The sequence below is a fragment of the Mytilus californianus genome, unplaced genomic scaffold, assembly GCF_021869535.1.
Source record: "Mytilus californianus isolate M0D057914Y unplaced genomic scaffold, xbMytCali1.0.p SCAF_11, whole genome shotgun sequence".
NCBI lineage: Eukaryota > Metazoa > Mollusca > Bivalvia > Mytilida > Mytilidae > Mytilus > Mytilus californianus.
The window spans coordinates 61,848,085-61,862,097 of record NW_026262593.1 but is presented as its reverse complement, the minus strand read 5'-3'; the positions used below and the strand labels follow the sequence as shown (position 1 = coordinate 61,862,097).

Genomic DNA, 14,013 nt, shown 5'->3' with positions numbered 1-14,013 from the left:
ACAAATTTTGACAGCAATTGTCAATGCTTTCGAATGGTAGGCAAGTCCTTTTTAGTAAACTAAGTATTGGAAATATCAACGTGCTACCATAAGTTCATTTCAAAAAACTTTGTATAACTAATTACAAGAACCCATCATTATTTAGCAGCGGACATTTAACACAATTGATGAAGTATTTATACTACAAACCGATTATTTTCTACATTGGGCACAACAAATGGAAGTTTTTAACGACCTTGACTGGCTATACAGCCCTTGCACGGTCGGCTAATTATTTTGGGCACATCGGACCCTCCCCCATCCTTTTGAAAATCCTGAAACATTCACTGTAAATGTTTATTTAACGCGTAGAAACACGCGATCAACCTCTCTTAAATGAGGAATTAGAAAATCAGCGGACAATGCACGATACAAAAAGCAACTTCACAGGTATACGGATCAACAAAATGGTGTATAGGAACAATGTACACAAAAACTAAAGCTTGATACAATACGAACTAACATTGTCATACTAAAACATGTTGGGTTTCTGTTTCATTAATTTAAACCCAATATCCTCTTTTATTCGACATACATTCTGTTATCCGTTTTATAATAAAAAGAATTAACTCTGCAAAAAAACCGACTTCATGTAAGAAAATAATAACTGAATAATCGTTCATTAAATTACTGTATGTTAAGACTTGATCAGCAACAATAAAAACACGCAATAATTGGTGAAGTCACGTAAGCTTTTTCGGAAAGCTTATACTTAGATTTGTAAATTACAATGCTGCAAGGAGACAGTTTTTCACATAAGAGGCAATCTATTGTCAAATGATCAGATTCGATACAAATTAACGCACAGTGATATAATCAGTAGTCCCCACGTTAAGATGTCAAGCGACTGTCTTCCATTACTCTTGGAGTTGACGCTGTTTCAACATAACCTTCAGCTGACCTGTCAATGTCGTGATATGGTCTGTATTCATTTCCGTCTCCTACAAATTAAATAAAATATGTCAAAATAGTTTTCAACTCATAGCAAAACATTTCTTTCGATTTTAGAGTAAGCGTTACATGATATTTGATAAAAAAAAATGTTAGATTACGGCTTTTTATAGTAGGAAGATTGTTGATTGTCAGGCAAAGTAAGCCTTATTCTATTTAGGTCCTTTTGGTGTTTTGCTCTCCAAAATCTTTAATCGGTATTTAAGAATAACCGAATGAAGTTTAATCCACAAACAGGTGTTGAACTCACTTTAATCATTTCAGTTACTAGAACTAGACTGTATTTCATGTTGAGTCCTAATACGGTTAAACTTCATCAGTATACAAAAATGCAATCGAGTTACGTCCTACATAACCAATTAGTTTTAACTGTTTAATGGGTTATTCATATATTGAATTATACAAAATATACATACCAAATCCTGGAATGCTGAAAGGAAGATTAACCGGATTTCCCTGTCTCTCTTGCCACACTTTGTACAGTAGGAAAGCTGTCACTGGTTTTATAATCAAGTTTGTAATGCACATACTAATGTGCAAGTCAGGAAAAATATTCAATAATGGTTAATTCGCCTTTTCAAAATCTAAAAGATGTAATTTTATTGTTCATGCCGCGAAATGAAAATAACGCCATGTTATTGGTTGCATTTCAATTGTTCATGGTGTTGTTAGCCAATCATAACATATAATTATTGTACACTTTTGAAAATAGTCTTCAAAATGTATTTGATTCTGAAACGGTGAATTGATTCAAATTCAAAGTATAAATATCATTCAATTTACAGATCAATTGAAAGCAATAATGATTTTGAATTAAAGAGGCTGGTTGAAAGTTCAGCATTCTGTAATCAAAACTAAATTAATGTTGAGAACTAACTGCTGACGCTTCATGGTAGAGTGAGGTGTATAAAATGTCAGAAGGTTCCAGGGCCGGAGGAATCCTTATAATATAAAAATAAGGAGATGTGGTATGATTGCCAATGAGACAACTATCCACTAAAGTTCAAATAAAATGTGTGAAAGCAATTATAGGCAACCGTCCGGCCTTCAACAATGAGAAAAACCCATACCATATAATCGGCTATAAAAGGCCCCGTCATGTAAAATATAAAACAATTTTAATTGAGAAACCTAACGGCCTAATTTATAACAAAACAAATCGTGTCAGTTAAAGATATTAGATATTGACTTTTAATTATATGGCCATGAAATTGTCATTATTCAACAGCCAATTTTTTAAGCTTATTTTGACAAAATTGAACTGCTGATATTGATTGGAATTATTATTTCAATAGTTCGCTCTTAAAGTGTAAGTGTTTTCACATTATACTGTCAAAATCGCAGATAATGCCCTTTTAACTCCGTGTTGTATATTTAGAAGAGCTGGAAATATAATATATATATCCTTAACTTTCGAATAATGTTGGTAAGTCCCATGTAGTTGAAAGGACTCCTTCTCTTTTGGTAGTTTAGTATAACTTAATATAATCCTCTCCAAATAATTACAATATAAAAAAATTCAAGGTGACAGCAATTGTATAATTAAATACAATATAAAAATCAAAAAACAAAAAAATTATTAATTTAAACATAAACAGTTGGATACGAGTACATTTTAAGATACAGCAATACTAATCAAAATATCGTTTCGTATAGCGTATATAACTATGTATATTTCCAAACAATTATTGTGATTTGTTCAACACTAATTTCGTCTGTTCCAGATAAAATATGTTCTATAGAAACAGCAGTTAAGTGTTGGATATTTTTGCAATTGAAAAACATATATAACATACGACAACTTTGATTTACTTGTCAATTAGGCCGTAATAAACCACTTTCGAGTTATATCCTTCACCGGAATAGTTCGTCAATTATGCGCGCCTTTATGACGTCATTTACCAGATAGAGGGGATCGCCTGTATCCCTGCACTATTAAAGTTCATCAAACATCTTCGTGATCGTCATTATGCAGGCTAATTTAGAAATAATGTTTGTTCCGTAGGTACTTAAGGTAGACTGGGTGTCTTCCTCCATCTTGGATTTTGAAATAGCAGATAGCAATCGGTCTAGATCCTTAATGAAATGTGCTAATTTCAAGAGTAGTATATAATTCATGTGTAAGACTTATCATTTAATATAGAAAATTATCTGTTTTATCATATTTACGGCTGTATTTTACAAAAAAAAAACAAGAATATTTGTGTTTGATTCACTTTTTTCCAACTTTGCCACATAAGGGTAGATAACTCAAATATAAGGGGGCATAACGCAGATAAAGTAACCTTTATAATTGAATGTGTTGTGAATTTACCTATTTTATTATGTAGCAAGAAAACGAGTCCGGTGACCCCATTGTTTCCTTTTTCTTATCTGAAAGTATATTATCAGAGCTATCTTCTCATATTTTATCTTAAAATTCTATGGTGTAGTTTTCGTTTTATCACACAAAATTGGGTTTTCCAGGCATAATCTATAAAAAAACGGACAATTTTGTAAAACCTGTAGCGTGATAAAAAGCCTGGTGATCCATACTTTTTATTATATTTTTGAAAAAAGCATGACATAAACTACATTTTGACAAATTATTAAAAAATTCTATGGATTTTAATTTAGACCCCCCCCCCCCCCCCCCATCTACCTTAATCAATTTGCCGAATAATTTGTGCAATATAGCTTCATATTTTTTTACCGCTCGCTCAACATGGGAAGGCAGTGACGTACGCCAGTTCCGGGATACGGAAGTTAGCTGAATCTGTCATGTGACTTTCATCACCACGTGACCAAAATGTAGGCGTTGTCACTTCCAACACATGGTCCGAGGACACAGTTATCGTCCTTTGATTTTCGTTGTCTATACAAATATAGTCCCTAGTGTGGAAAGTGTATAACTTGCAATTTTTTTTTTATACACTTTCCAAATTTATTTCTTTATATTTTGTGCATGAAATATTAAGTAAGGGGATGAAATTACATGTAAAAAAAAATATGTTAAGTAGTGATTTGGTCCAGTTGAAAAAGGTCAAAAATGAATACGTCTAAAGCTGTCAAATTGAATTTTAGACCCCCTTTACATAGAATTGTCAATATTTTGAGTTAGAGCTGAAAGACTTTTCTATAATTTTGATATTATGTGTCCATATAGTAGTACACTACACTGTAAAAATCTTTTTGAGATAGAGCAGGTGCGATTTTTTTAATTTGAATTTATTGTCTAAAACTCGGAAATGTACTATGAAATAACTGTGTTCTCGGGCCAAATGTTGAGCGAACGGGTGAAAAAAGTTTGATCTTATAGTGCACAAAATATTTGAGAAATTAAAATCTAATAAGTGGGTCACCCTCCCTTTAGTCGTACGGGAATAAAGATTACGTACTTACGGAACATAAATTATTTCTAGACTACCCTGCAGAATGACGATTCTGGAAGTGTTTGAAACTTTGATAGTGCAGGGATACAGGCGCGCCTTCTATCTGGTAAATGACGTCATATAGGCGTGCGAAATTGACGATAATTTCCGATGAGAGACATGATTCGAGAAAAGGCCTATACCCCTAAACGCACGAATGATTTTCTAAAACCAAAGTTTTTGACGGAAATGCAACGAACTCGAAAGTGGTCTATTGTTTTGGTATGGGACATAGTATTGATGACGCTCGCACTGTTAACATCGTGGAATATAAGACAAAAATAAAAGTTGAAGTGACTAACAATAAGGAAAATTTATGATGTTGGAGGAGGTGGTGGCGGTGAGGTTGGTATAAACATAACTAATGTATTCCAAAATGATTTTTGAGGCAAAGTGATAAGTAAGGAAATTGCTGGTAAATGATTAACGTCAAAAGGATACCCAAGACTAAATCTGTACCTATTCTTCACACTATCTGAAAGATAAAGCAGATTGTAAATATTAAATCAACTCATTTGTGTACGAAAAAGAAGACAGCAAATGCACATGTTTACACTGATGCAAAGAATAACATTTCATTGTAAATGAACCGGTGCACAAAATTACGAATGCATTTTTTATAATTCGTCATTTTTCAAAACGAGATGCGTATACTGTTATATCTTCTACCAAGATATAAACATTTACTAGACAATTGAACAACCCATGCGCATGTATTAAAAAAACAGAGTATTCAAACGTCAACTTTTGCGCTGGCCGTTACATCATCTGAAATTGAATGTATTCATAATATATAAAAGTGAAAACTTCGAAACGTAAATAAAAAATTATTTTTCTCTGGTAATGATGTACTGTCTTTGTCCATAGGGGTAATCTTAATGACTAAAGGTATACTAGTTTTCGTATAACGTTGCTAAAAGGTAAAAAGATTATGTTTTATCAATTTTGAAAAAAAAGGAAAAACATTTGATGAAATTGAGAATGGAAATGGGGAATGTGTCAAAGAGACAACAACCCGACCAAAGAGCAGAAAACAGCCGAAAACCACCAATGGGTCTTCAACACAGCGAGAAAATCCCGCACCGGAGGCGGGCTTCAGCTGGTCCGAGTACACAGTTATTTCGTAGTGCATTTCTTTTAGACAATAAATGAAAATAAAAAAAATCCCACCTGCGCTTTCTCAATAATATTTTTATAGTGTGTTGTACTACTTTTGGGACAAATTATATCAAAATTATAGAAAACTTCATCGGCTCTAACTCAAAATATGGACAATTCTATGTTAAGGGGGTCTTGAAATCTTTTGACAGCTTCCGAAGTGCTAATTTTTAACCTTTTTCAGCTGGACCAAATCACTACTTTACTTTACAATTCATGACCCAAATTTTTTTACAGTGTAATTTCATCCCCCTACTTGCTATTTGAGGCATAAAACATGAAGAAATACATTTGGAAGGGGTACTAAAAAAATTGGCAAGCAACACACTGTCCACACTAGGGACTTTATTCGCGAATGTGTACTAGTTCAATAAAAATCGACGTCACACTAAACTCCAAAACATATAAAGGAACTTAAATAAAAAACATACAAGACTAACAAAGGCCAGAGGCTCCTGACTTGGGACAGGTGCAAAAATGCGGCGGGGTTAAACATGTTTTGTGAGATAACAAGCACAATCCCTCCCGTTAGGGATTTAGTATCATACCATCATAAAATATATGAAAAGAACATAACCCGTATCATGCCAACAACTGGTTTTAGAATAAATGTGTTTATTTCCGATGCAAAGACCCTATGAGTGAATCAATATTAATACCACAGTATGCCATCTTTAATGACCTAACAACAATATCGTAACTATATCCCTTCTGAATAAGTCTGTTTAAAGGTTTGGTTACCTTTTGAGGTGAATGTCGACATTTTTGTGATTTGTATAGAATTGTTTCGACAATTCCAACTGTCGAGTTAAAAATAATCATTGCTTGCCTGTGTGTTTTGTTTGTGTTTTGGGAAAATTTGTTTTTACTATTTTTTTTTAATTCCATGTTCCTGAATGTGTGGAAAATCAAGAAAAAACCCATTAGATATACTTACCAGGCTGGTTGGGTACCTCGACGGTTTCGTCTGCTATAGGTTGATATATACCAAGAAAGATCATGTCCTGTACAATGGTAAAGCAGTGGAGAACAAAAAACTGTAAAATAATCAAGATTACTATTAGCGGTTTACATTTACATCTTGCTTGTCAATTTGGTAAATATATTTATCTTGTTCAACCCTTACTTATACATATCTTCAGTCCCATATGAATTATTATTTTGTCTAGACAGATTGCATGCATTATTCTTAAAAGCGTTTTTCTGCAGAATACTATTAGTTTGAAATGTGTACAATTTTGTTTATTGAGAAGAGAGGCGGAAGATACTAATGGGATATTCAAACTCATTTTGGAACAATTGGAACATGTAAAACATATATTCTATAACCAGATAAAGGTCAACCAACTCGTGATGGTGTCCATAACAGTGGATATGTTTCGCATCCGCCTATACTGCTATGTTTAGATAGTCTGAAGTCTGAAGTCTGACACAAACACTACCACAACTTTTGAAAATTAAGAAATTATGACTTTTATTGGATTTTTATTAACTTAGTCATATGAAAGTAATATTGTTTGGTTCAGAATAGAACAAAATATATACTGATTTATAGTTCGCTACATGTACATAATAAACTATTGAAAATAAACGGTAAACACAGAGATATGTCTCGCCTTTTTGTAATTTTGATAGTGCAAATGTTGAAATTAAAATAGCAATACTTTAACATGTAATTTATGCAAATATTCGAAGTCAATGAACCATGACTGAAGGTACATGGCTTAATAATTTCTATGAAAATGAGATGTGCCAATGCTAATACAACTGCATACCAAATACCATTGACTTATCCAGAGACATATATATACACATGTGTATATATGTCTCTGACTTATCATAAGTCGTTCCCTTTGAACAAACCTAAACACAAACATTAACTTGTCAACTATGTAAAAGTTTCATAGTCAATGAACCATGATGAAGGGGTGGGGCTATATAATCTCCATGGAAACGGGACTTGCAAATGCCAATAAATTTGCATACCAAATATCATTGACTTAACATTAGCGGTTCATCTTTAACTGATCTAATCACAAACTAATACATGTAAACTAAGCAAAAGTTTCAAAGTCAATAGACCATGAGTGAGGGGGCGGGGCCACATATTCTCCATTGGAAAGAGATGTGCTAATGCTTATACAACTGCATACCAATTAACATTGGCCTACCACTAATGGTTCCCCTTGAACTGACCTACTCACAAACTAATACATGTAAACTAGGCAAAAGTTTCAAAGTCAATAGACCATGACTGAGGGGCGGAGCCAAATAATCTCCATGGAAATGAGATATGCCAATGCTTATACAACTGCATCCCAAATATCATTGACCTACCACTAGTGGTTCCCATAAACGTCATAAACTCACCTAATCACAAACTAATACATGTAAACTAAGCAAAAGTTTCAAAGTCAATAGACCATGACTGATGTTATGTATATGTATTGTCGTATGTGTTTTATAGTAAAGTCGTGAGAGTTGTGTCCCTTTCTATGATGATGCATATTTGTCATGTGATGTAATCTGTCTCTTCTAAATAAACGTGATATGGCAATAGATGTGTTTTTGTTGCTCTCAAGCAAATATTAGTTTAGCGGCATGGGGAGGCACGTATATGTCCCCCATGTACGTAATACGGAGGGGCAGGGTCAAATTATCTCCATGGAAATTAAGGACATGTGCCAATGCTAATACAACTGCATACCAGATATCATTGACCTACCACTAGTGGTCCACCATAAACTAGACCTAATCTCAAACTAATACATTGTTGACGCCGCCGCCGCCGACGACGACGAAGGAAACAGTATACCTATGTCTCGCTTTTTGACTCCATTAAGATGAGACAAAATGGTACAAAATTTAATTAGTTAAAACAAGTGTTTTCGTATGTGTTTTTCATCTTGGCTTATCGTTAATGTAGGTTTTGAAAAGACAGGCAAGAATGGTGGCCGGATATTTCACAATTTTGGAAAAACGCGAACACGAGAAAACGTATGAACACAAATTCGAAAACGAAAAAACGCGAAATGGCGAAAACCAGAAATTACCGCATCCAGCCACCATATCCTTGCCTGATAAAAGATAACAAACCATGAAAACTGCGTCTGAAGATTCATTGTGTACAATGGAAAATATACCAATCAGCAAAACAAACAAATTCATGTAAATGTAAGAATCCGGTAAGAAGCTGGATGTTGTGGCCCTGTATCAATAGATTAAAAACACTGCTTTATTTTATTAGTTTTTACTGAATGTGTGCGGTTTTAACGGCTATGTACGTAACTAAAGTTAATATCCTATTTCTTTTTTTATTTTAGCTAAATTGATAGAAGATATTTCAGTCTCTGTAGAATTGATTTACAGAATATTTTCGTAGATGTAAGACTTGGCGCAAAATTGAGTTTGGTGTATTGGCACTTGTCTAATATCGTTCTAATATTGTTAACGTTGAAGATCGAAAAGATAAAATTTTCAAAAGGTGCATTACTAAAAATATGAAAAAAGATGACATACAATACTCACCACGCCGGAAAATAAAGTGTATAGTAACTTGTCTGAGTTGCTTTCCCCTTCTAAACGTAATACCCGGTATGAATAAGTTTAAGATATAATACAATCATGTATTTGTCTTTTATCCAAAAATATAAATAATATAAAAACGGGTATTTAACTAAAACTAAAAATAAAATACAATTAGGATTAATTAAGATACCATACTTACCAAACCGTCAAGATAAAGTGCATAATCACTGTTACCTAAAATAATGTAAAAAAAATCGTAATCATCATCAGTTCTCTGTCATTTTATTACAGCTGTATTTTCCAAAGAATAATAGTATGAAAATGATTACACCGAAAAACAAAGTGTATGTGTAACTACGTTTGAAATAAAAAAAAAGTACAAAATTATCAAACGTTTGTTTTCATAATTAAGCCTGAAATGAAAATGTTTATTCTTTTAAATAACTTCGAATCGACATTGATAAAAAAAAATTAATCAAGATGGGACCGTATAAATATAGTTATGTATATACTATAATTAAGAATATTTCCTTTTGCATATAAAGCACCTCTTTTGAAATATACCTATATCACTATACATAGAATTTTGCAGTTATTATATTTCTATGTTTCGTAAGAATATGAAATGTTAATTATTTTAGCTATCTTGAATCATGTGTGAATGATTTTATTTATTGAATGTTGTAAGTTGCTGTTAAAAGTGTATTGTATGCATGCATTTGTAAAGGGCCTGCGTATGCATGTATTTGTGCAGGGCCTGTGTATTGTATGGATGTATTTGTACAGGGCCTGTGTATTGTATGCATGTATTTGTACAGGGCCTGTGTATTGTATGCATGTAATTGTGTAGGGCCTTTTTATTGTATGCATGCATTTGTGTAGGGCCTGTGTATTGTTTGTATGTATTTGTGCAGGGCCTGTGTATTGTATGCATGTATTTGTGCAGGGCCGGTGCATTTTATGCGTGTATTTGTGCAGGGCCGGTGCATTTTATGCGTGTATTTGTGCAGGGCCTGTGTATCATATGCGTGATATTGCACGGGGCCTGTTTATTGTATGTTGTATTTTGCTGTTGAATGTGTATTGTATGCATATATTTTTGCAAGGCCGTTGTATTGTAAAAAGTAAAATCACAAAAATACTGAACTCCGAGGAAAATTCAAAAAGGAAAATCCCTAATCAAATGGCAAAATCAAAAGCTCAAACACATCAAACGAATGGATAACAACTGTCATATTCCTGACTTGGTAAAGGCATTTTCTTATGTAGAAAATGGTGGATTGAACCTGGTTTTATAGCTAGCTAAACCTCTCACTTGTATGCATGCATTCCCTTTCAGTCAGATAGGTCCTAACGTTCCTACGTATTTATACACCCCTGGTTATTCCCTTTCAGTCAGATAGCTCCTAACGTTCCTACATATTTATACACCCCTGGTTATTCCCTTTCAGTCAGATATAGCTCCTAACGTTCCTACATATTTATACACCCCTAGTTATTCCCTTTCAGTCAGATATAGCTCCTAACGTTCCTACGTATTTACACACCCCTAGTTATTCCCTTTCAGTCCGATAGCTCCTAACGTTCCTACGTATTTACACACCCCTAGTTATTCCCTTTCAGACAGATAGCTCCTAACGTTCCTACGTATTTATACACCCCTAGTTTTCAAATGTTTTGCGGGTTTGAGCGATCCTGATGTTGATCAACCAAGAAAAGCGCTTCGATCAAAAGCACGATATTATAAAAAAAAGTGCTTATTTTTAATTTTTTATGCGGGATCTGTGTTTTATATTATGCACTTATTTGTGCAGGGCCTCAACTAACGTTAGCCAAGTTTAAATTGAGTTACCCTCCTTAAATGAATAATTCATTCTTCTTCTTATGATTATCATTACAGTAGTACATGTGTAGTAGTATTAGAATTAATATTAGTAATAGTATTTAATTTAGTATAGTAGCAGTAGTAGTAGTAGTAGAAGTAGTACATCTTAACCGACCATTTGGTTGTCAAACAATGCAAGCCGTCTTGATTTGACAACGTTAAGTTATATCGAAAATTCAACAGAAAGATATTTACATGTATATTTTGTAAGTCATAACAATATAAATTACCATGCTTGACTCGTAATGAAATTCAACAACAACAAAACAATGAATAGTTTTACCCTTCCTCGTTTTAATTTCCGCATTCAATACAGTGGTTTCAGTTTAAACTCTAATTTATATTTTATATAATCAATTATTGTATTTTACATTGAGACAAGGAAATAAACAAACAAAAATATATATACAACCTTTAACAAAAGTTTAGACGACTCCATTATCCTTTAGTCATATATGAATATAAGTATTCTATAATCCTTTCATAGTGATGTTATCATAGTCATAAGATGAAATTGACTTCGACGCAATTGTCAATTTCCCGAATTTTACCGAAGTACTATACACACATGTGTAGGATCGGTGGTCTCTTCAAAAGGAAGTACATGTTACACACTATTGGAAACGGAGGTTGTCAATTATCTTGTATATGTGTGGAAATACTGTCACAATTATTTTACCATTTAAAATATGTCAAAAATATTTGAAAAAAGAAAAATGGTTTCATATAAAAATAAGAGACTGGTATATGATTGCCAATGAGATAACTCTCTAACAAAGACCAACTGACGTAGATTAATTATTTGCTTTTATTTCAATAAAAGATCAATGAAATACAATTATCCAAAAGACACAAGACGTTGTAGCGAGCATTAATCAGTCAGTTGAATTCAAAATACTTAAGCTGCATTTTAAAAAAATTAAAAACTCGTAAGGACGAAAAATGTATGTACTTTATTTTTAATAATATGATCGAAAATCCAATCCGTTTGATTAAATTTTGAAATAATGTGAACTATTGCATCCGATGAGATTTCTACAAGTAAAGGAACGACTATTTAACTTCAAGAAGGGTGGGGGTTTATGGTTTTTTCCTAAAAAAATATTCTGATCTCCAATTTGATAAAAAAAAATATTGTAGTCAAGCAGATGACAAAAAATATTCTGAATCCAGATTTTCCCCGTACCTTATAGTGTTAAATTTTGAAAAAAAAATAATTTGATTGATAGCGTCGAAAAAATAAAACAAATGTTCTGACTCAGACAAAAAACCATAACCCCCACCCCCCTCCCTTTTGAAGTTAAATGGTTGCTCCCTAAGCACTAGAAATGTGTGGCGACAAAATGTTGTCGTTGCTATTTAAAAAAAAGTGGGGAGGAAACTAACTAGCAAAAGATTAGAGAGATACAGGTCATAAAACACTACACATGCAGAAAACAAATTTATAAAACATCTAACACGACCCCCCCCCCCCCCCCCCCCCACCCAAAAAAAAAAAGAAGAAGAAAAAAAAACCAAAACGGGAATGATGATGAACCTAGGTCTCCGGAAAGGTCAAAGCTTCCTGCTCCGCTAGTGGCAGGCGTATTGATTTTTCCTGTTCATATCCGTTGATGTTACATAATCATATTATCTTAACCCTAAGAAATTTTCAAATGTATTTCATAAACATATGTATCTTCTCTGACCCAAACACAAGGCATATTCAATATGAAGGCCAAGGTTGTAATTTAAAAAATACTACTGTGGATACTAGATTTCGGAAACAGACAGAAAATGTATATTTCGTTGAACATTTAAATTCGTGATTTACCTTTACTAAAACAATCCACGAAAATGTGTACCCCACGAATATAAGTAACCCCGTCACATGTTCTTTCACTTATGCAAAGTCCGGAACCATGTCAGTGGTTTTTTTTGTTATGTCTTAATGTTATGTCAAATGGGGAATTTGGTGTTGGTGGTGAATATTTGGTTGTCTAGGTTTAGTTAATTCACTTTTATTCACATTTGTCTCTTGCCGTAGTTTGGCCTTAATATATTTCAAAGGGAGAGGAGGAGTGTCGTTGTCGTGATAAAGACGGATAAACCACTCTTTCATTTTCAGCTGTTCAAGTTAATCATGAAATATTTGCTACTTGACGTTAATTCAAACAATAATCAACAAAAGGCGTATTTAACACGTTTATATCAAAATGATAACAATAGAATTATGATTTATAATTATATGCTATTTTGTCGACACTAGGAAAGCAGAAGCCAATTTTGCCAGTAAAAAGCAGATTTTATTTACAGATATGCAATTCAAAGAACTGACTATTATTTCAAAAGCAAATTTAATTTAAACATTTTTGATTTCGAAGCTATGTGATTGATTTTGTTAGATTTTATAATGTTTTATCAAATTGATATAACGTTAGGGTACTCAAACTGCACCTATTTTGACAGTTTTTTCACCTACGTTTATTTATGATCCAGACAAAAGTTTTCATTCTGTGTTTATTTTTTAGATATATCCTCATTTACTATATAGTTCCACCAATTTTCTTATTTTGAATTTATATTGAATCATAGAAAAACGAGTTAGAACCCACTTCCAATCGATCCATGATTCTATACATGAAGGGTACTCAAATCGATCCATGATTCTATACATGAAGGGTACTCAAATCGATCCATGATTCTATACATGAAGAGTACTCAAATCGATCCATGATTCTATACACGAGGAGTATTCAAATCGATCCATGATTCTATACATGAAGAGTACCCAGATCGATCAATGTTTAAATTCACATCCGTAAAAATCGAATAACTTTTACTGATGTTAGAACAATTTGACAATGGTCCATGCTTGCTATCCATTTTTTACGAAATGGATGCCCCTGTAACAGGTCTTAATAGATCATTTATAAAAGTTACTTTTTGTGGACGTTTCCGTAGATTTTACTTTTTGGAGTGGATACTTCATCTGTTGATATATACTGTGAACGTTTTGTGTATATTTAAATATATTTAGCTATGTTGAAAGACGTGCATAAT

At 33.1% G+C, this 14,013-nt stretch overlaps 1 protein-coding gene across 1 annotated transcript; it reads right to left on the bottom strand.

Annotated features, from left to right (window-relative positions):
- Window positions 1-501: 501 nt before the first annotated feature.
- On the bottom strand, window positions 502-11,562 carry LOC127720467 (type-1 angiotensin II receptor-associated protein-like). Its single transcript, XM_052227052.1, has 7 exons — window positions 11,384-11,562; window positions 9,286-9,320; window positions 8,655-8,766; window positions 6,496-6,595; window positions 4,842-4,875; window positions 1,407-1,519; window positions 502-980 (listed from the first exon to the last, which is right to left on the bottom strand). The coding sequence occupies exons 1-7, from the start codon at window positions 11,408-11,410 to the stop codon at window positions 871-873; spliced, it is 531 nt and encodes a 176-aa protein (XP_052083012.1). The 5' UTR covers window positions 11,411-11,562; the 3' UTR covers window positions 502-870.
- Window positions 11,563-14,013: the final 2,451 nt, after the last annotated feature.